Source organism: Globicephala melas, chromosome 11, assembly GCF_963455315.2.
Source record: "Globicephala melas chromosome 11, mGloMel1.2, whole genome shotgun sequence".
NCBI lineage: Eukaryota > Metazoa > Chordata > Mammalia > Artiodactyla > Delphinidae > Globicephala > Globicephala melas.
Window position 1 is genome coordinate 67,730,628 of NC_083324.2, and position 22,271 is coordinate 67,752,898.

General features: G+C 37.7%; 1 protein-coding gene across 2 annotated transcripts in view; it reads left to right on the forward strand.

Moving 5' to 3' along the window:
• The window catches only part of DNAH8 (dynein axonemal heavy chain 8), a 310,370-nt gene that overhangs the window by 86,375 nt on the left and 201,724 nt on the right, over positions 1-22,271 (forward strand). For both annotated transcript variants that reach the window (XM_030870835.2, XM_060307337.1), the window contains 4 exons: positions 2,843-2,943; positions 6,102-6,239; positions 6,404-6,644; positions 21,645-21,844. In XM_030870835.2, the coding sequence (XP_030726695.2) occupies positions 2,843-2,943; positions 6,102-6,239; positions 6,404-6,644; positions 21,645-21,844 (680 nt within the window). The remainder of the gene's footprint in view (positions 1-2,842; positions 2,944-6,101; positions 6,240-6,403; positions 6,645-21,644; positions 21,845-22,271) is intronic.

Consider the following 22,271-nt stretch of genomic DNA (forward strand, 5'->3'; position numbering starts at 1 on the left):
AGCAAGCAGGAATTGCAGCTGGTCCCTAGTGGAATAAACTTATGCAAAGTAGACAAGATCATCTGTCCTGAGCCCAATGTCTCTGCTGCCTGATTGCAGGAGGGTAGGTCTGGCCCAGTAGATTTCTGTAAGATAACCCTTGTGCCGGCAAGGGTTTTCGTGGGATGCAGCAGGCACAAGCCTTTCACCTAAATATGTTCTCCTCAGATAAAAAGGCTAGTCCCATGTTACTGTTGGGGTTCTCCAGAACTGTGGCCATCACTCTTGGACTAAAACCAGCTCCTCCCATCACCCTTGCCAGCTCTTTATGCTGTACCCTGGAGGAAACTCTGATCCTTTACTACCTGAAGTCCTCAGATTTGGAGCCAGGGTCCCAGGGAGAGGCCTTCCTCTCTGGAGGAGCCAGGACTAAGGCTGATGTGGTGGCTGCCTGCTGAGCCAACAGGAACCTCTCAGCAATAAAAGCAGTAGGTAGTAATGTTGGATGGTGATAAGTGCCAAGGGAAGAAAAAGGCAGGGAAGGGGCATCAAGTGCTAGGCCGTGTGTATGTAAAGTGGAGGTGAAATTTAAAATAGGGTCTCCAGGGAAGGCCTCCTTGAGAGGTGACATTTGAGTAGAGACCTGGGGAAGTGAGAGAATGAGCCAGGCAGTTTATCTGGAGGGGCAGCTTTCCAGGCAGGGGAAGAGCAGTACAAAAGCCCTGAGTAAGAGCACGTAAGAGAAGCAACAGGAGATTAGTACGGCTGGAACAGAATGAGCAAGGAGATGGTTGTAGCAATAAGTCCAGAGAGCTAAGGAGACGACAGACTGTTAGCAGCCTTGCCATCCCCTGAGGGGCACTGGCTTTGACTCTGAGTGAGATGAGTGACATGATCTTATGATTTCATGGGCCAGCCTGTCTACTGCGTTGAGAATAGATTATTAGGAGTCAAGGCTAAAAGCGGGGAGACTGATTAAGAGGCTATTGCAATATTCCAGGGGAGGGGTGATAGTAACTTGGACCAGAGTGGTGACGTTGGAGTTGATGAAAAGTGGTTGGAGCCTGGGTATATTATGAAGATAGACGCCTCCCTTCCTTGTCTTTCCCTTGGGAGTTATCAATGTATCAGTCAACAACTGGGACTTGAATGAGCCACCCTTTTACTAGGGGTGTGTTCACTTCATTGAAAAGGCAATGTAGGGCCCGTCTTTTGCCTCCTGTACCTTCTTTCTGCCTGTGCCTGGACTTGTCAGCTGAGCAGCCTGTTTGCTGAGCAACTGGCTGGATATATGGCTGGGGGTCAGATTTGCAGACCTAACGCTTCTCAAAAGCAGGTGTTCTCCCTCCCCCCTCCAAAGCAGGTACCCAAGATCTAGATCTGGGGAAGAAGCAGGAGCCTCATCTCAGGTCCCAGTGGTGTTTTCTGATGCAACTTTACTCTGATTTGGGGAGTTACTGGGTACTTGGCTGCTGACATTTTGTTTCCTGTTTGGCTGGTGCTTTTTACATTATTTCGGACCTGAGTGGAAAAAGGGGTGAGGGATTGGCATTCATCAGGAGTCTTCATCACATTAACAAGATTTTAGGGACTTCCCTGGTGGCACAGTGGTTAGGAATCTGCCTGCCAGTGCGGGGGACATGGGTTCAAGTCCTGGTCCGGGAAGATCCCACATGCCGCGGAGCAACTAAGCCCGTGCGCCACGACTACTGAGCCCGCGTGCCACAACTACTGAAGTCCATGTGACTAGAACCTATGCTCCGCAACAAGAGAAACCACCGCAATGAGAAGCCTGCGCACCGCAACGAAGAGTAGCCCCCGCTCACTGCAACTAGGGAAAGCCCGCACGCAGCAACGAAGACACAATGCAGCCAAAAATAATTAATTTTAAAAAACCCACAAAGAAAACCCCAAGATTTTAAATGTTGTCCTTTAAGTGTATGCTAACTTTGAAGTTTTCGTTTCTCCTTTCCTAATGTCCACATAGTCCCATGGACTTTTCGTTCAGTACATTTATTGAGTAACCACCATACTAACCACCAAGGAATATAAAAAGTGCAAAATGGCTCTCCCTCTCTAGGAACGAAGAATTCGTTGGAGTTCCTCCTGCATCTTCACACCTTCCTGATTTGGCTCCTGTAATATGTGTTACTGTATCTGTCAGATCTGCATCATTATCTGAGCACTGTGAGGTCTGATGACAGACAGTTTCCAGGACTGGGAATTTAGGATCCTTATTGATATGTTATACCATTTATGTAGATCACACATATCTTGTCACAAGTGAATAATTTCTGTTTGCTTTTGTGCTTTTAACACTGTTAATACTTAGCATTCTAAGTATAGGAGATTCAAATTCCACTTCAAAAGACCTGAACATTAACTTTGCTGATTTAAATTGAGTTATTTCAAATGGTGTTAAAATGGAATTCTTTATTTTATAGACTTGCTTATAGAGAAAGCAAGGTTGAATGGATTACACCAATGCTTCACTCATTTGAACCGTGTAGGAGAGATGACCAGGCTAAAATAATAGAAAAGTCTGAATTATAGAATTTTTAAAATGCAGTTTCATTACTTTCAGGTGTATTTATGGGAACTTGAAAGTGTAAGTCTGGGGACCACTTAATTTATTAAGGAAATAATTTTACATAAAATGATTACTTTCAGAATGCTTGAAAGTTAATTTCCTAAACGCTTAACTTTTCCTCTGATAGCTTTGTATCAGCATAAATTTGCTTCACAAATCCTTGTTTCATAGATAAATAAACTTCAATGTAGCTTTTATTCCGATTATAATGAATTCTACTTTAATGGGCTCTGAATTTATTACATCTTACTATAATTTAAAAACCTTTTATAGGCCAATTTTGATGATCTGTGGAGGAAATTCGTTACATATTCATCTGGTGAACAACTTTTTGGGTTGCCTGTGACTGACTATGAGGTTTTACACAAAATTAGGTAAGTTTAGAAATTGAACAAGTTTATTATAAATAATTAACTGTCCGTTAGAAGAATCATGTCATCGTTAAATCCTTCATCATGCAGAGAAGAGTCTGGCTTGGAAAACTCCTAAATAGTTCCCTCATTCCTGGCTATTCCTGACTCATTGGATGCACAGTCTCCATATACAAAATAAATGTTCTAGGGGAGTAGAAAATACATGGCAAAAATTCTGGGCGTTAATGGCCTATATTTAGCCTGTGCTTTATTTTTTTTCTTTTCGTGATTTTGAATAGTGTCAATAATTGTACAGAAGCACTGCAACTTCGGGTAACTTTTGTTTACTTAGAGGAATAGCCGTGCTCGGCGCTTGCTTCCTTCTTACTGCATTTATGCTAAGTGCTTTTCCCTATTGGGTAGGCATAGAATTCATTGAGATTGAAGGCCAAGGAACTTAATTGATTTTAAAGAGTAACAGTTGCTTTTAAACAGTGGATCTAGGATTTCACCAAGTATATTTTGGTAGAATGTTAAATATAACTTTCTTCAAAGGCAAAATTAAAACAGTGGTATTAGCTTATTAGGATCTTGGCTTTAGAACTTTATGTTGACTTGTTTCAAAATCCCAGCATGAAAATGTCATGGCACAAAGTACCTAACATTGTCTGAAGAGAAATGAATTCCTCAGCCATTTAGGGAAGATGGTTTGTATTTTTTTTTTCTACAAATAGGCATTTGCTAAGCTTAACCCAATTACTAATTGTGTTAGAATTGCCGATGTCTGGTCCTTTCCCCTGACATTCAATCAGAATCTCTGGGACGGGGTCCTAGCAATTCTGCATTTTTATAAACTCTCTAGTTAATTCTTTTGCACACCCAGTCTGAGAATCAGTGTTTTATTTTGACCTGCGGTATTCTAGGAAAACTAATCGTTCTCATTTACCTTCTGGACCAATGGACCCTTTTAATTTTTTATGTTTTTAAGTAATTATGAATACTTTTCAGAAGTAAGAATAAAGGAATGGTGAAAAGCGGTTTTATTAGAAAATTTAATGAGAATTTAAGCAGAGAAAAGCCAAACTTTTACTCCATAATGTCCTGGTTTAAAGACGTATGTACACGAAATGGAGACCAACTTTTGAATGTAGCTCATCAGCTGTCATGTATGAACCTGGAGCATATCCATCCTGTAAACAGTGATCCCAGGTTTCGAATCCATCTTCAATAACTTCTAGCTTCTCATTCCTTATGTTTTTTCTTGCACTTGCATTGTTAAAACTCAAAACTGTTGAAAACTCAGTCATAATTTTGTTCACCATCTTTTTTGCACTATAAATACAAAAATCTTTACTTTTAACTCTGAATGATCAGTTAACTTTTTCATTTCTGCATCATCTATTTCCTTTGAAAACATATCTCCTTTCAACATTTTTCTTCTTGTGGAATATATCAAATAAAATTTATGTAAACATATAAATAATGAAAGAACACTCACTTATCTTTTTCACAAAATGGGATGCTCTAGGTTCTTGTTGCAAAATACTGCGTGATACAGCCCTTGCCCCTATTGAAATATATCTTTCACTCATACATTATTGAATTTAAAAAAATCCATCTAGGTTATCATGTAAAGACACAAAAGTCTGAGATTTCACTTACACAATCAGTTTCACTATCAAAATTAGAGTCTAGAGCATTGCTTTCTGTCTCTTTTCTGTTTAATACTTGGGAAGCACCTTCCTTTGTCAGTTTTATTCTTTTGCTGTTTTTAGGTAGAAAACGAAAAGTACTGAATTCTTTACCTGTATTAAGTGAAAGTTAAATAAACAAAAATCAAAAGACTACAAAAATGGTGTCTCCAGAGTTCTTTTTTCTACTTTCTTGAAAGATGATGCAGTGTTTTAGCAACACAATTAGAAATTTGAAGGACGATGCAGTAGTGATTATTTTTTCACTGTTGCATCATCTCTTTATAAGAGATTTCATCATTCATTTTTCTTTCTAGGATTTCTAGGATGATGAATTAGAAAAATGAAACAAGAACTGAAAAAAAATAGCTAAGATTCCAGAATATATCTTAGATTTATAAAAAGGTCCTGTGCACCTTGGTAATTGCAAGAGTAAAAAATTAATAAACAGAAACCTCAATTAAATAGAGTCAGGAGACAAGAAGGGGGAGCTTTCATGCTCTGCAACATTAGCAGAGCCCAACAAGAGGAAAGACTCCTTTTCTTTCCTGGCAACAACTCAGCCAATGAAAACCCATGGACTCTGTTTACTCTAGCCCTCCAACTTCCTATTCTCCTTCCCTTGCCATCTGGGGACTTGCACATGGCTCACCATGGTTGCAGACCCAGAATTGCAATTTTCTACTGATCCTGAGTAACACATTTTTTCTGGAGCAATAACTGGCAGTCTATTTGTTTTAGGTCAACACAAGATAGAATGAGTTTTACTCCATCAAAAATATAAGCAAATTTATCTTTGGTTGCTGATTATCTATAATAAATAATAAACGTAACTCTCAATCCTTACAAAAAATTAGAACTACTCAAGAAATAAAATAAAAAAACTAAAATTGGATTCAGTGGACCCTTATGGTATGCTAAGGGTTGAGGAATTCCTGGGAGAATCCACAAACTCTGTTGAGTGGTCAATTTTTGGTGTTTTACACACTGAAGAAATTTTCCTTTACTTGGACCCAGAATCCCTCCTTTTATTCTTGTTTTGGATATAACTCCATCTGAGCACATGAGGGAAAGCTTTTGATAGGAAAGTGATGTTTAAAGTCAGACTTAAAAGGCAGACATAATCATAAAAATCTAGCTTGCGTTTGAAAGAAAAAAGTCAAATAAAACCTTAGCCTTATCTTTGATCACGTTAACAAATTTTGGTCAGATTGTTTGCAATGATTGGTATGGTTGTAATAATCAAACCATTTGTTAATGTCATGTCATAGTATAATTTGGAATATTTGAAAGATATAAACTTTAATTGATGGAGCTCTTAATAAAGTCTTTGTTTGGAAACCGACAGGAGTGTATGCGTGTTGGTGTACATAAGATATGATACACATAATATGTGAAATAATTTGATTAGATGAATTCTTCCTATCCAATAATGGAATTTATTTTTTAAATATATGTTATGTAATGACTTAATTATTTGGTTTCCAGAAAGGAACTCAACTTGCTGCAGAAGCTGTATGGACTATATGATACTGTAATGGGCAATATTAGTGGTTATTATGAAATACTCTGGGGAGATGTAGACATTGAAAAAATTAATGCAGAACTGCAGGAGTTTCAAAACAGGTGAGTTTCAATTGAATTAAACTTAACTGTTTATAGTGCCTATCTTAGGATCCCATAGGTATTTCACAAATGAATTTATCCTCTGATATATTGCTGTATATTCATAACACCTTCTTCAAAGAAATGTGTAGATGAAATAATTTTTTCTTTTTTTTTTCTGAAAGATGTCATAAACTGCCAAAAGGACTTAAAGATTGGCAAGCTTTTTTGGATCTGAAAAAAAGAATTGATGATTTCAGTGAGTCATGTCCTCTACTAGAAATGATGACCAATAAGGCAATGAAACAGAGACACTGGGATCGAATCTCTGAGTTAACTGGAACCGCATTTGATGTGGAATTGGATTCTTTTTGTCTTAGAAATATTATGGAAGCACCACTCCTTAAAAATAAGGATGACATTGAGGTACATAAGATTATAAGGTCTTACAAATGATCTATTAAAGAATCTTTCCTTTTTCTTTTCTGAAAACTGTACAAATAAACATGTTATTCGAGGGTGTATTGATTGCCCTATATAATGCACTCTCAAAACTTGAAATGATCCTGAACATTCCTTGATTTTGCAAAATAATGCTGTAACTCAAGGAAATAATATGATTATTTGAAATATTTTAGTTTTGGAGCTCCTCAGTCTATCCTCCTTGTCCCTTAACTAAACCGCCATTTAAAAAATTCTGTTTATTTCTGTATTGTGTTCTTGGTGAATTTCTCAGAACATTTTTCAAACTTCTAATTCTATGCTTTTTTACTATTAGTCTATTAAATATTTTAAATTATTATATCTTTCCTTTTTAAGATTTTTAATTGGTTCTTTTCCTTTTTCTATGCTTAGTGTTTGCATCAAATCCTTTCTTTTAAATGAGGTATAATCTATACCATATTAGTTTCAGGTGTACAACGTAATGACTCAATATATGTATACATTGTGAAATGATCACTAAAATATGTCTAATTAACATCCATCACCACATATAGTTACAGTTTTTTTCCTATGATGAGAAATTTTAGGATCTACTCTCGTAGCAGCTTTTAAATACAATACAGTATTATTAACTATAGTCACTATGCTATACATTTCATCCCAAGAACTTATTCATTTTATAACTGGATGTTTGTACTCCTTAATCACCTTCACCCATTTTACCCACTCTGTTTGGCAATGACCAATCTGTTCTATATATCTATGTTTCTGGTGTTCTGTTTTTGTTTAGATTCTGCATATAAATGAGATCATATGGTATTTGTCTTTTTCTGTCTGACTCATTTCACTTAGCATAGTGCCCTCAAAGTCCATTCATCCATGTTGTCACAAATGGCAGGATTTCCTTCTTTTTACATCTAAATGACATTCCATTTTATATAAATATACCACATTTTCTTTATCCATTCACCCATTGATGGATACTTAGGTTGTTTTCACATCTTAGCTCTTGCAAATAATGCTACAATGGACATGGGTATGTATATATCTTTTCAAGTTAGTGTTTTTGTTTTCTTCAGATAAATATCCAGAAGTGGAATTACTAGATCACATGGTAGTTTTATTTTTAATTTTTTGAGGATCCTCCATACTGTCTTCCATAGTGGCTGCACCAATTTACATTTCCATGCAAGGGTTCCTTTTTCTCCACATCCTCTCCAACACTAAGTTTTGTCTTTGTGATGATAGGTATTCCAACAGATGTGAGGTGATATTTAATTGTGGTTTTGATTCGCATTTCCCTGGTGATAAGTGATGTTGAGCACCTTTCATGTACCTGTTGGCTATTTGTATGTCTTTTTTTGGAAAAATGCCTATTCAGATCCTCTGCTCATTTTAAAATCAAATCGGTTGTTTTTGCTATTGAGTTGTAAGAGTTCTTTATATATATTAGATATTAACCCCTTATCAGAGTTATGATTTGCAAATATTTTCTCCTGTTTAGTAGGTTACCTTTTCATTTTGTATATGGTTTCCTTTGCTGTAAGAAGCTTTTTAGTTTGATGCTGTCCCACTTGTTTATTTTTGCTTTTGTTACCTTGGCTTTTGGTGTCAAGCCCAAAAATCTCATTGCCAAGACTGATTTCAAGGAACTTACCAACTCTGTTGTCTTCCAGGAGTTTTATGGTTTCAGGTCTTATGTTCAAGTCTTTAGTCCATTTTGAGTTAATTTTTTGTATGGTATAAGATAGTGGTCCAGTTTCATTCTTTTGCATGTGGTTATCCAGTTTTCCCAGCATCATATGTTGAAGAGACTGTCCTTCCCTCATTGTATATTCCCAGCTCCTTTCTCATGAATTAATTAAATACATATGTGGGTTTATTCTGTTTCATTGTCTCCGTTTTTATGCCAATACCGTACATTTTTGATTACTATAACTTCGATATAGTTTGAAATCAGGAAGCATTATGCCTCCAGCTTTGTTCCTTTTTCTCAAGATTTCTTTGGCTCTGTGGGGTCTTTTGTGGTTCCATAAAATTTTTAGGAGTTTTTGTTCTATTTCTTGAAAAATGCCATTGGAATTTTGATAGGTATTGCTTTGAAACTGTAGATTGCTTTGGGTAATGTAGACATTTTAATGATATTAATTCTTGCAACCCATGAACATGGACTATCTTTCCATTTACTTATGCCTTCTTCAGTTTATTTCATCAATGTATCATAGTTTTCAGTGTACAGTTCTTTTACCTTTTTGTTAAATTTATTCCTAGGTATTTTATTCTTTTTGATGCAATTGTAAATGGCATAGTTTTCTCAATTTCTCTTTCTGGTAGTTCATTATTAGTGCATAAAAATGCAACTGATTTTTGGGGCTTCCCTGGTGGCGCAGTGGTTGAGTGTCCGCCTGCCGATGCGGGGGACACGGGTTCGTGCCCCGGTCCGGGAAGATCCCACATGCCGCAGAGCGGCTGGGCCCGTGAGCCATGGCCGCTGAGCCCGTGAGCCATGGCCGCTGAGCCTGCGCATCTGGAGCCTGTGCTCCGCAACGGAAAAGGTCACAACAGTGAGAGGCCCGCGTACCGCAAAAAAAAAAAAAAAAAAAAAAAGCAACTGATATTTGTATATTGATTTTATATCCTGAAACTTTACTGAATTATTAGTTCTAACGGTTTTTGGTGGCATCTTTAGGGTTTTCTATATGTAATATCATGTCATCTGCCAATACGGACAGTTTTACTTCTTCCTTTCCAATTTGGATGCCTTTTATTTCTTTCTTGCCTAATTGCTCTGGTTAGGTCTTTAGATACCATGTTGAATAAAGGTGGTGAGAGTGGGCATCCTTGTCTTGTTCCTGATCTTAGAGGAAAAGCTTTCAGCTTTTCACCATTGAGTATGATTTTAGCCGTAGGTTTGTCAGATATGACCTTTACTATGTTGAGGTATGTTTCTTCTACATCTGCTTTGTTGAGAGGTTTTATCATGAGTGGATGTTGAATTTTGTCAAAAGCTTTTTCTGCATCTATTGAGATGATCATATGATTTTTATGCTTCATTGTGTTAGTGTGGTACATCACATTGATTAGTTTGTGGATATTGAACTATACTTGCATTCATGGAATAAATCGCACTTGATCATGGTGTATGATTTTAATGTATTGTTGAATTCAGCTTGCTAATATTTTGTTGAGAATCTTTGCATCTATGTTCATCAGGGATACTGACCTGTAATTTTCTTTTCTTGTGGTGTCCTTGTCTGGTTTTAGTATGAGGATAATGCTGGCCTCATAAAATAAGAAGTGTTCTCTCTCTTTTTTTGGAAGAGTTTGAGGAGACTGGTAGTAATTCTTCTTTAAATGTTTGGTAGAATTCACCAGTGAAGCCATCTGATCCTGGTCTTTTGTTTTGGGGGGAGGTTTTTGGTTACTGATTCAATCTCACTACTAATCAGTCTGTTCAGATTTTCTGTTTTTTCATAATTCAGTCTTGGTGGGTGGCATGTTTCTAGGAACTTATTCATTTCTTCTAGATTGTCAAATTCGTGTGTGTATAATTGATCATAGTAGTCTTTTATGATCCTTCGTATTTGTATGGTATCAATTGTAATGCCTCCTCTTTGGTTTCTGATTTTATTTAGTTGAGTTCTCCCTCACTTTTTCTTGGTGAGTCTGGCTAAAGTTTTGTCTGTTTTATCTTTTAAAATACCACCTCTTAGTTTCCTTGATCTTTTCTATTGTCTTTTTAGTCTGTACTCCATTTATTTCCACTCTGGTCTTTGTTATTTCCTTCCATCTACTAACTTTGGGCTTTGTTTGTTCTTCTTTTTCTAATTCTTTGAAGTGTAAAGTTAGGTTGTTTATTTGAGATCCCTCTTATTTTTTAATGTAAGGTTTATCTTTATGAACTTCCTTTTTAGAACTGCTCTTGCTGCATCCCTTTAAGTTTTGGTATGCTGTATTTCCATTTTTATCTGTCCCAAGGTATTTTTTGATTTCTCTTTTGATTTCTTGTTTGAACCATTGGCTGTTCGATATGAACAACTCTTTGGTTGTTTATAACCAAATATGTGGTTAATCTTTACATATTTGTGAATATGTCAGTTTTCTTCTTGTAATTGATTTCTAGTTTCATACCACTGTGGTCAGGAAAGATACTTGACGTGACTTCAGTTTTCTTAAATTTATTAGCACTTGTTTTGTGGCCTAACATGCTCTGTCTGGAGAATGCTTAATGTGCACTTGAGAAGAATATGTATTCTGTTGCATTTCGATGGACTGTTTTGTATATGTCTGTTAAGCTCATCAGATCTAACTTGTTTAAGGCCAATGTTTCCATATTGATTTTCTGTCTGGGTGATCTATCCATTGATGAAAGTGGGGCATTAAAATCCCCTACTGTTATTACATTGCTACCTATTTCTTCCTTTAGGTCTGTTAATATTTGTTTTATATATTTGAGTTCTCCTATGTTGGGTGCATAAATGTTTACAAACGTTATACAAACGTTTACAAATGTATACAAACGTTATAGCCTCTTCTTGGATTGACCTTTTATTGTTACATAATGATCTTCTTTGTCTCTTATTGTAGTTTTTGTCTTAAAGTCTGTTTTGTCTGATATAAGTATAGTTACTCCAGCTTTCTTTTGGTTTCCATTTGTGTGGTATATCCCTTGCCATCCCTTCCCTTTCAGTCTATGTGTGCCCTACATCTGAAGTGAGTCCCTTGTAGGCAGCAGATAGATGAGTCATGCTTTTTATCCATTTAGCCACTCTCTGTCTTTTGATTGGACAATTTAGTCAATTTACATACACAATAATTATTATAGTTATGTACTTGTCATTTTGCTAATTGTTTTCTGGCTGTTTGTAATTCCTTTGTTTCTTTCTTCTTCTCTTGTGCTCTTCCTTTGTTATTTGATGATTTTTCCGTAGTGGTATGCTTAGACCCCTTTCTATTCATCTTTTGGGTATCTACTATCTACTATAGGTGTTTGCTTTGTGGTTACCATAAGGCTTACATAAAAAAACTTATATTTATAACAGTTTATTTTTTAAAATATATATTTATTTATTTGGCTGCATTGGGTCTTCGTTGCTGTGCGTGGGCTTTCTCTAGTTGCGGCGAGCGGGGGCTACTCTTCATTGTGGTGCGCGAGCTTCTCATTGTGGTGACTTCTCTTGTTGTGGAGCACGGGCTCTAGATCGCAGGCTCAGTAGTTGTGGTGCACGGGCTTAGTTGCTCTGCAGCAGGTGGGATCTTCCCGGACCAGGAATAGAACCCGTGTCCCCTGCATTGGCAGGTGGATTCTTAACCACTGTGCCACAAGGGAAGTTCCTATAACAGTCTCTTTTAAGTTGCTAACTACTGAAGTTGGAATGCATTCTAAAGTTCTACATTTTTACTCCCCCCACCACAGTTTGTTTTTGGTGTCACAGTGTACATCTTTTTCTCTTATGTATCCATTAACAAATTACTCTACTTTTAGTTATGTTTACTAATTTGGTCTTTTAACCTTCACACTAGATTTATAAGTGATGAATCCACCACATTTTACAACATTAGACTATTCTTTTTTTTTTTCTTAACATCTTTATTGGAGTATAATTGCTTTACAATGGTGTGTTAGTTTCTGCTATATAACAAAGTGAATCAGCTATACATATACATATATCCCCATATCTACTCCCTCTTGCATCTCCCTCCCCCACTCCCTATCTCACCCCTCTAGGTGGTCACAGAGCACTGAGCTGATCTTCCTGTCCTGTGCGGCTGCTTCCCACTAGCTATCTATTTTACATTTGGTAGTGTATATTTAAGTCCATGCCACTCTCTCACTTCGTCCCAGCTTACCCTTCCCCCTCCTCGTGTCCTCAAGTCCATTCTCTACGTCTGCGTCTTTATTCCTGTCCTGCCCCAGGGTTCTTCAGAACCATTTATTTTTTTAGATTCTATATATATGTGTTAGCATATGGCATTTGTTTTTCTCTTTCTGACTTACTTCCCTCTGTATGACAGACTCTAGGTTCATAGTTCACTACAAATTGTTCAATTTCATTTCTTTTTATGGCTGAGTAGTATTCCATTGTATATATGTGCCACATCTTCTTTATCCATTCATCTGTTGATGGACACTTAGGTTGCCTCCGTGTCCTGGCTATTGTAAACAGAGCTACAATGAACATTGTGGTACATGACTCTTTTTGAATTATGGTTTTCTCAGGGTATATGCCCAGTAGTGGGATGGCTGGGTCATATGACAGTTCTATTTTTAGTTTTGTAAGGAACCTCCATACTGTTCTCTATAGTGGCTGTATCAATTTACATTCCCACCAACAGTGCAAGAGGGTTCCCTTTTCTCCACACCTTCTCCAGCATTTATTGTTTCTAGATTTTTTGACGATGGCCATTCTGACTGGTATGAGGTGATACCTCATGGGAGTTTTGATTTGCATTTCTCTAATGATTAGTGATGTTGAGCATCCTTTCATGTATTTGTTGGCAATCTGTATATCTTCTTTAGAGAAATGTCTATTTAGGTCCTCTGCGCATTTTTGGATTGGGTTGTTTGTTTTTTTGATACTGAGCTGCATGAGCTACTTATATATTTTGGAGATTAATCCTTTGTCAGTTACTTCATTTGCAAATATTTTCTCCCATTCTGAGGGTTGTCTTTTCGTCTTGTTTATGGTTTCCTTTGCCATGCAAAAGCTTTTAAGTTTCATTAGGTCCCATTTATTTATTTTTGTTTTTCTTTTCATTGCTCTAGGAGGTGGGTCAAAAAGGATCTTGCTGTGACTTATGTCATAGAGTGTTCTGCCTGTGTTTTCCTCTAGGAGTTTTAGGGTGTCTGACCTTATATTTAGGTCTTTAATCCATTCTAGTTTATTTTTGTGTATGGTGTTAGGGAGTGTTCTAATTTAATTCTTTTACATGTAGCTTTCCAGTTTTCCCAGCACCACTTAGTGAAGAGCCTGTCTTTTCTCCACTGTATATTCTTGCCTCCTTTGTTAAAGATAAGGTGACAGTAGGTGCGTGGGTTTATCTCTGGGTTTTCTATCCTTTTACATTGATCTATATTTCTTTTTTTGTTTGTTCGTTTTGTTTTTGTTTTTTTTGCGTTATGCGGGCCTCTCACTGTTGTGGCCTCTCCCGTTGCAGAGCACAGGCTCCAGATGTGCAGGCTCAGTGGCCATGGCTCACAGGCCCAGCCGCTCCACGGCATGTGGGATCCTCCCGGACTGGGTGTGAACCCGTATCCCCTGCATCGGCAGGTGGACTCTCAACCACTGCGCCACCAGGGAAGCCCTATATTTCTATTTTTGTGCCAGTACCATACTGTCTTGATTACTGTAGCTTTGTAGTATAGTCTGAAGTCAAAGAACCTGATTCCTCCAGCTCCGTTCTTCTTTCTCAAGATTGCTTTGGCTATTCGGGGTCTTTTGTGTTTCCCTACAAATTGTGCAATTTTTTTGTTCTAGTTCTGTGAAAAATGCCATTGGTAGTTTGATAGAGATTGCATTGAATCTGTAGATTGCTTTGGGTAGTATAGTCATTTTCACAATGTTGATTCTTCCAATTCAAGTACATGGTATATCTCTCCATCTGCTTGTATCATCTTTAATTTCTTTCATCAGTGTCTTACAGTTTTCTGCATACAGGTCTTTGGTCTCCTTAGGTAGGTTTATTCCTAGGTATTTTATTCTTTTGTTTGCAGTGGTAAATGGGAATGTTTCCTTAAATTCTCTTTCAGGTTTTTCATCATTAGTATTTAGGAATGCAAGATTTCTGTGCATTAATTTTGTATCATGCTACATTACCAACTTTATTGGTTAGTTCTAGTAGTTTTCTGGTAGCATCTTTAGGATACTCTATGTATAGTATCATGTCATCTGCAAACAGTGACAGCCTTCCTTCTTCTTATCCGATTTGGATTCCTTTTATTTCTTTTTCTTCTCTGATTGCTGTGGCTAAAACTTCTAAAACTATGTTGAATAGGAGTGGTGAGAGTGGGCAACCTTGTCTTGTTCCTGATCTTAGTGGAAATGGTTTCAGTTTTTCACCATTGAGAATGATGTTGGCTGTGGGTTTGTCATATATGGCCTTTATTATGTTGAGGTAAGTTTCCTCTATGCCTACTTAATGGAGGGTTTTTATCATAAATAGGTGTTGAAATTTGTTGCAAGCTTTTTCTGCATCTAATGTGATGATATATGGTTGTTATCCTTCAGTTTGTTAATATGGTGTATCACATTGATTGATCTGTGTATACTGAAGAATCCTTGCATTCCTGGGATAAACCCCACTTGATCATGGTGTATGATCCTTTTAATGTGCTGTTGGATTCTGTTTGCTAGCATTTTGTTGGGGATTTTTGCATCTATGTTCATCAGTGATATTAGCCTGTAGTTTTCTTTCTTTGTGACATCTTTGTCTGGTTTTTCATCAGGGTGATGGTGGTCTCATAGAATGAGTTTGCGAGTGTTTCTCCCCTCCCTCTGCTATATTTTGGAAGAGTTTGAGAAGGATAGATGTTAGCTCTTCTCTAAATGTTTGATAGAATTCGTCTGTGAAGCCGTCTGGGCCTGGGCTTTTGTTGTTGGAATATTTTTAATCACAGTCTCAATTTCACTGCTTGTGATTGGTCTGTTGATATTTTCTATTTCTTCCTGGTTCAGGCTCAGAAGGTTGTGCATTTCTAAAAATTTGTCCATTTCTTCCAGGTTGTCCATTTTATTGGCATAGAGTTGCTTGTAGTAATCTCTCATAATCCTTTGTATTTCTGCAGTGTCAGTTGTTATTTCTCTGTTTTTATTTCTAATTCTACTGATTTGCATCTTCTCCTTTTTTTTCTTGATGAGTCTGGCTAATTAATGGTTTATCAATTTTGTTTATCTTCTCAAAGAACCAGCTTTTGGTTTTATTGATGTATGCTATTGTTTCCTTCATTTCTCTTTTGTTTATTTCTGATCTGATGTTTATGATTTCTTTCCTTCTGCTAGCTTTGGGGTTTTTTTGTTCTTCTATCTGTAATTGCTTTAGGTGTAAGGTTAGGTTGTTTATTTGAAATGTTTCTTGTTTCTTGAGGTAGGATTGTATTGCTATAAATTTCCCTCTTAGAACTGCTTTTGCTGCATCCCATAGGTTTTGGGTTGTCGTGTTATCATTGTCATTTGTTTCTAGGTATTTTTTGATTTCCTCTTTGATTCTCAGTGATCTCTTGGTTATTAAGTAGTGTATTGTTTAGCCTCCCTGTGTTTGTATTTTTTAGAGATATTTTTCCTGTAATTGATATCTAGTCTCATAGTGTTGTGGCCAGAAAAGATACTTGATACGATTTCAATTTTCTTAAATTTACTAAGGCTTGATTTGTGACCCAAGATATGATCTATCCTGGAGAATGTTCCATGAGCACTTGAGAAGAAAGTGTCTTCTGTTCTTTTTGGATGGAATGTCTTATAAATATCAATTAAGTCCATCTTGTTTAATGTATGATTTAAAGCTTGTGTTTCCTTATTTATTTTCATTTTGGATGATCTGTCCATTGGTGAGAGTGGGGTGTATGATTGTGTTACTGTCGATTTCCCCTTTTATGGCAGTTAGCATTTGCCTCATGTATTGAGGTGCTCCTGTGTTTGGTGTGTTAATATTTACAATTGTTATATCTTCTTCTTGGATTGGTCCGTTGATCATTATGTAGTGTCCTTCTGTGTGTCTTGCAATAGTCTTTATTTTAAAGTCTATTTTTTCTGATATGAGAATTGCTACTCCAGCTTTCTTTCAATTTCCCTTTGCATGGAATATCTTTTTCCATCCCCTCACTTTCAGTCTGTATGTGTCCCTAGGTCTGAAGTGGGTCTCTTGTAGAACAGCGTATATATGGGTCTTGTTTTTGTATCCATTCAACCAGTCTGTGTCTTTTGGTTGGATCATTGAATCCATTTACATTTAAGGTAATTATCAAAATGTATGTTCCTATTACCATTTCCTTAATTGTTTTGGGTTTTTTATTGTAGGTCTTGTCCATCTCTTGTGTTTCCTGCCTAGAGTAGTTCCTTTAGCATTTGTTGTAAAGCTGGTTTGGTGGTGTTGAGTTCTCTTAGCTTTTGCTTTTTTCTAAAGGCTTTAATTTCTTCATCGAATCTGAATGAGATCCTTGCTGAGTAGAGTAATCTTGGTTGTAGGTTTTTCCCTTTCATCACTTTAAATATGTCCTGCCACTCCCTACTGGCTTGCAGAGTTTCTCCTGAAAGATCAGCTGTTAACCTTATGGGGATTCCCTTGTATGTTATTTGTTGCTTTTCTCTTGCTGCTTTTAATATTTTTTCTTTGTGTTTAATTTTTGATAGTTTGATTAATATGTGTCTTGGCGTGTTTCTCCTTGGATTTATCCTGTATGGGACTCTCTGTGCTTCCTGGACTTGATTGACTATTTCCTTTCCCATATTAGGGAAGTTTTCAACTATAATCTCTTCAAATATTTTCTCAGTCCCTTTCTTTTTCTCTTCTTCTCTTGGACCCCTATAATTCGAATATTGATGCATTTAATGTTGTCCCAGAGATCTCTGAGACTGTGCTCAATTGTTTTTCATTCTTTTTTCTTTATTCTCCTCTGCAGTAGTTATTTCCACTATTTTATCTTCCAGGTCACTTATCCATTCTTCTGCCTCAGTTATTCTGCTATTGATTCCTTCTAGAGAATTTTTAGTTTCAGTAATTGTGTTGTTCATCATTGTTTGTTTGCTCTTTAGTTCTTCTAGGTCCTTGTTGAAAGTTTTTTGTATTTTCTCCATTCTTTTTCCAAGATTTGGATCATCTTTACTATCATTACTCTGAATTCTTTTTCAGGTAGACTGCCTATTTCCTCTTCATTTGTTTGGTCTGGTGTGTTTTTACCCTGCTCCTTCATCTACTGTGTGTTTTTCTGTCTTCTCATTTTGCTTAACTTACCGTGTTTGGGGGTCTCCTTTTCACAGGCTGCAGGTTCGTAGTTCCCATTTGTTTGGTGTCTGCCCCCAGTGACTAAGCTTGGTTCAGTGGCTTGTGTAGGCTCCCTGGTGGAGGGGACTAGTGCTTGTGTTCTCGTGGATGAGGCTGGATCTTGTCTTTCTGGTGGCCAGCACCACATCTGGTGGTGTGTTTTGGGGTGTCTGTGACCTTACTATGATTTAGGCAGCCTCTCTGCTAATGGGTAGGGTTGCGTTCCTGTCTTGCTAGTTGTTTGGCATAGGGTGTCCAAAACTGTAGCTTGCTGGTCATTGAGTGGAGCTGGGTCTTAGCGTTGAGATGGAGATCTCTGGGAGAGCTTTCACCATTTGATATCATGTGGAGCTGGGAAGTCTCTGGTGGACTAATGTCCTGAACTGGGGTCTCCCATCTCAGAGGCTCAGGCCTGGCACCCAGCCGGAGTACCAAGACCCTGTCAGCCACACAGCTTTTGTAGAATTTCTTCAGGGACTTCTGGTTGAGGCTTGGCTCCCAGTTGTAATAGTGCAGCTTGGAGGGTGCAGGCTTGCTTTTTCAATCAGCTTGGCAAACTCGCAGATTCACTCCTGCACACACTGGCTGCCCATTCCTGGAGCCTTCCAACCTGCCGGCCTGAGGCTAGACTATTCTGAACTTTACTATTTATTTCCCTTTACCAGTGAGAGTTATACTTTCATATATTTTCCTGTTACCAATTAGCATCCTTTCATTTTAGCCTAAAGAAGTCCCTTTAACATTTCTTGGAAGACTCATGTAGTGGTGATGAACTCCTTTAGGCTTTTGCTTGTCTGAAAAACTCTTGATCTCTCCTTCAGTTCTGAAGGACAACTTCACCATGTACAGTATTCTTGGTGGCAGGTTTTTTCTTTTAGCACTTTGAGTATATTGTGCCCCTCCCTTTTGTCCTGCAAAGTTCCTGCTGAAAAATCTGCTGATAGTCTCATGGGGTGCCCTTGTATGTAACAAGTTGTCTTTCTCTTGCTGTTTTTAAGATCTCTCCTTGTCTTTAACTTTTGACACTTTAATTACGTGTTTTGTTGTGAGTCTCTTTGGGTATATCTGCATGTTAAACAAATAGGCCTTTTTTTTTTCACAGAAGGACTAGGTGCTTTTTAGTCAGTTGTCTCTGTGCTGGGCCCTGGGTTGGTTGAGTACAAACAAGCCATTTAAGAACTATTTCTCAGTTTACTATGGCCTTGTGGGTCTCATGGACATAAGCCCTGAATTTTGGGGTGCTCACCTCTCAGGTACAGGTCTTAAAAGTTGGGGTGCCTGATGTGGAGTTCAAATCGTTTGCTCCTCAGGGAGAACCTCTGGTCTGTGGGTTCCTTCCCGATTGTGGGTCTCTGTGCCAGGAGTGGGGCTGAACATGAGATTCTGTCTCAGCTTCTCCTGCCAGTTTTGATGTGAGTTTTTCCTTGTTCACCTAATGTGTTAGAGTTGCTCAACTAGTTTTTGGGTTTCTTTGAGTTCCATATGTAGCTGTAGGTTTGGTGTGTCCATGGGAGGAGGTGAGTTCAGTATCGTCCTATGTCACCATCTTGATCTAGAACTTAGTTCTTTTTCTTTTGTGACCACCTGTTCTTTTTTCATTTCTACATTTTTTCTGTCCTTTTTATAGATTCTTAGATTTATAGATTATTAAATCTACATATATTCTCAAATATTTTATATATTCTCAAGCCTATAAATCTCAAATTTTTAGAGTTCTTCATTTATCTCTTTGAGCATCCTAAACATAATTATTTTTAAATTTTTTATTATGGAAAATTTCAAAGAAAAGTAGGGATCCTCTTGCTTCCAAAATTATCACCTCATGGCCAGTATAAGTTCATCTCTACCTCCCATACTCCAAGGCCCCCAGATTAACCATAATTAAAGATTATTTTTCAGATTGTTCTATACAATTAATTTCACCTAGACTGAGTGTTTACTCAGATTGTTTTTTATGTTGGCTATCTCTCTCAGTATCGGATTTCTTTTCATGGGTTTTGCAATTTTTTTTTTTTTCACTTTTTTTTTCGGCTGCACCACGCGGCTTGCAAGATCTTAGTTCCTCAACCAGGGATTGAACCTGGGCCCTTGGCAATGAAAGCGTGGAGTCCTAACCACAGGACTGCCAGAGAATTCCGAAGGGTTTTGCAATTTTTATTTTTTAGAGGACTCATTTTGAGTGGCGAGCTCTAAAAAATGTGGCTTTTATAATTTGTTAAAATTGTTTTTCTCCTTCTGCATTTTAGCCTTCCTTAGGAGTCTAGTGGTTTTGTGGCTTCTTCCTGCATCCCCCATCTCCTCAAGTCCAGAGCCAGCTGTTACAATAGTGGTTTGCATCCCCTATTCTGCTGTGGTGGGGCAGACCCAGGCAGAGCTGACCTGTCTCAGGTCTTGGTTGTGGACCTGGATCTGTCACCCCATCCGCCACATCCCTAGGTTCATTTAATCTACATGACCAGATTGCAGCTACAGACAGCCTCCTTCCACAGTGGAGGGATCTAGACCATAGTCCTGATGGTCCCTTTCATACAGGCCACTTTTAGTCTCCTCTGTCTTGCAGGAGCCAAGGGGTTGGCACCCACTGACCAGAGCCCTCAGGCCTGGGCTTCAGCTCCACCTCCTGGCTTGCATGTCTTTTTCACTTCTAGTTCATGGAGATGTTTACCTTGTTTTTAAGTCTTAATGTGTTTGTTTTTTACCTTCTCTTTTTGTGTTTTTTACATTATTCTATGTTTTTGGAGGCGAAAACTGCACCCCATGACCAGAAATATCCCCTAAATATATGGTTTTGAGTTTTCTGCCGCCTCCTTGCCTCTTTTCAGCAACATGAACGCCACAAGTTTTGTTTTCAAAGCATTTTTGTCCTATTTATAAATGCCATTCAGATACTACTGAGGGAAATAAAGAGTTTAAGAAACCTTTGGTGACCACCTCATTCTTATATAAGTAGGTTTTTACACTTAAGAGTATAGCTATTCATAGGCTGTGCTTTGAAAACTTGATTTTGCAAGTCCAAGGAATTCTGGGATTCAGTTATTAACTATTCTTACCGCAAAACAGACTCTTAGTGTTGTCTACACTGGTGTATTCTGTTTTCTTTACCCCATATGCCCTGCTGTTAGCCAAGCTGGATTCTTACTGTTACTTCATTCATGGCCTCTAAAGGAAGCCTTTTCCCTTCCTGTAAAATGTCTTCTCCCTCCCCCTTTTGGAATCCCACTTATTCTCAGATGCTCCCTCCTCAATGAAGCCTTTCCTCCTTGCTGCAGGCAAAAGTCATTTCTCCTCCTCAGAACTCACAACAGTTCACACCACTCTTATTACACTTACTACACACTAATTTGTAATATAATCATTTGTGGAAATTCCTTGAACCTTTATATTCCTTCCCATCTCTGAGCTTCTGTGATTCTAAGTATGAAAATTAATTGAGGCATGTTGCAGAAAATACCTTACTTTTATTTTCCTTTGTGAAACTTTCATATCAAAGATTCTCAGAAAAACAGAAAAACCCATTAAAAATAGAATTAACTTTTAATCAAGTGAGATATTCATATTTGGGCCAGAACAGGCAGGAATATAACAATGTTTATATGTTACTTTAACATATATGTTTATATGTTAACATACTTTATATGTTACTTTTATATGTTATATGTTCAAAAGAGTCTCATATATATTCTCATTTGCTTCTCATAGCAAGCTGCTGAGATAGAGCAGCTGTGATTATATCCATTTTGGCTGAAAAACACCAACTAAAAATATAAATAAGAACATGATGATTTAAGTTCCATTATCTCATGTAGGTGGTACAATAAAATAATTAGTAGTCAGAGTGTCAGAAGGCTCTGGTTTGAACTTGCAACACAATCATCTTGAGCCTTGGTTTTCTTGGCTGTAAAATGACCCAATGACTTCTAGGGCCAAGCTAAAAACTTCTGATTTTAAATGCACTTAATTTGTAATTGAAAATGTCATGACATATTCTTTGATTTCCTTCTGAAGGATGTTTGCATATCTGCCATTAAGGAGAAGGATATTGAAGCCAAGCTGACTCAGGTGATTGAGAATTGGACCAACCAGAACCTGAGTTTTGCAGCATTTAAGGGAAAGGGAGAGCTGCTGCTCAAAGGAACTGAATCGGGAGAGATTATCACCTTGATGGAGGATAGTTTAATGGTCTTAGGTTCCTTACTAAGCAACAGGTAATTTTATAATTTTCAGGGGAGGGTTTTGATTTGGTATTTAGGGTTATATAATTTTAGATAAAAGCCCAGTTTTGTAGCGGTGGCACAACACAAGATTCTGACCTAAAGTGTTGACTCTTGTCTGTCCTTACATGAACTACCTATTTTCCCTACTAATCATGGCCTCCATCTCTTCTATGGTGCTCACCTCCCCTTCCTGTGTTTCCTGATGGGCCCCATCGTAATTATTCTCCCTCAGATTGACAGCTTACCTCCTAAACATCTGGACTCCCCACGAAGATGACACCTTCATTTTATCTACTTTCTCTCTTCATTCTCTGATTTTTCATCATTGCCCTCCTTGGCTAAACCTGCTCAAGTGTTTAACCAATAGCCCTGGAAAAGTATGCTGTCAACACATGAAGGAATATAATGAAGGGCTTGA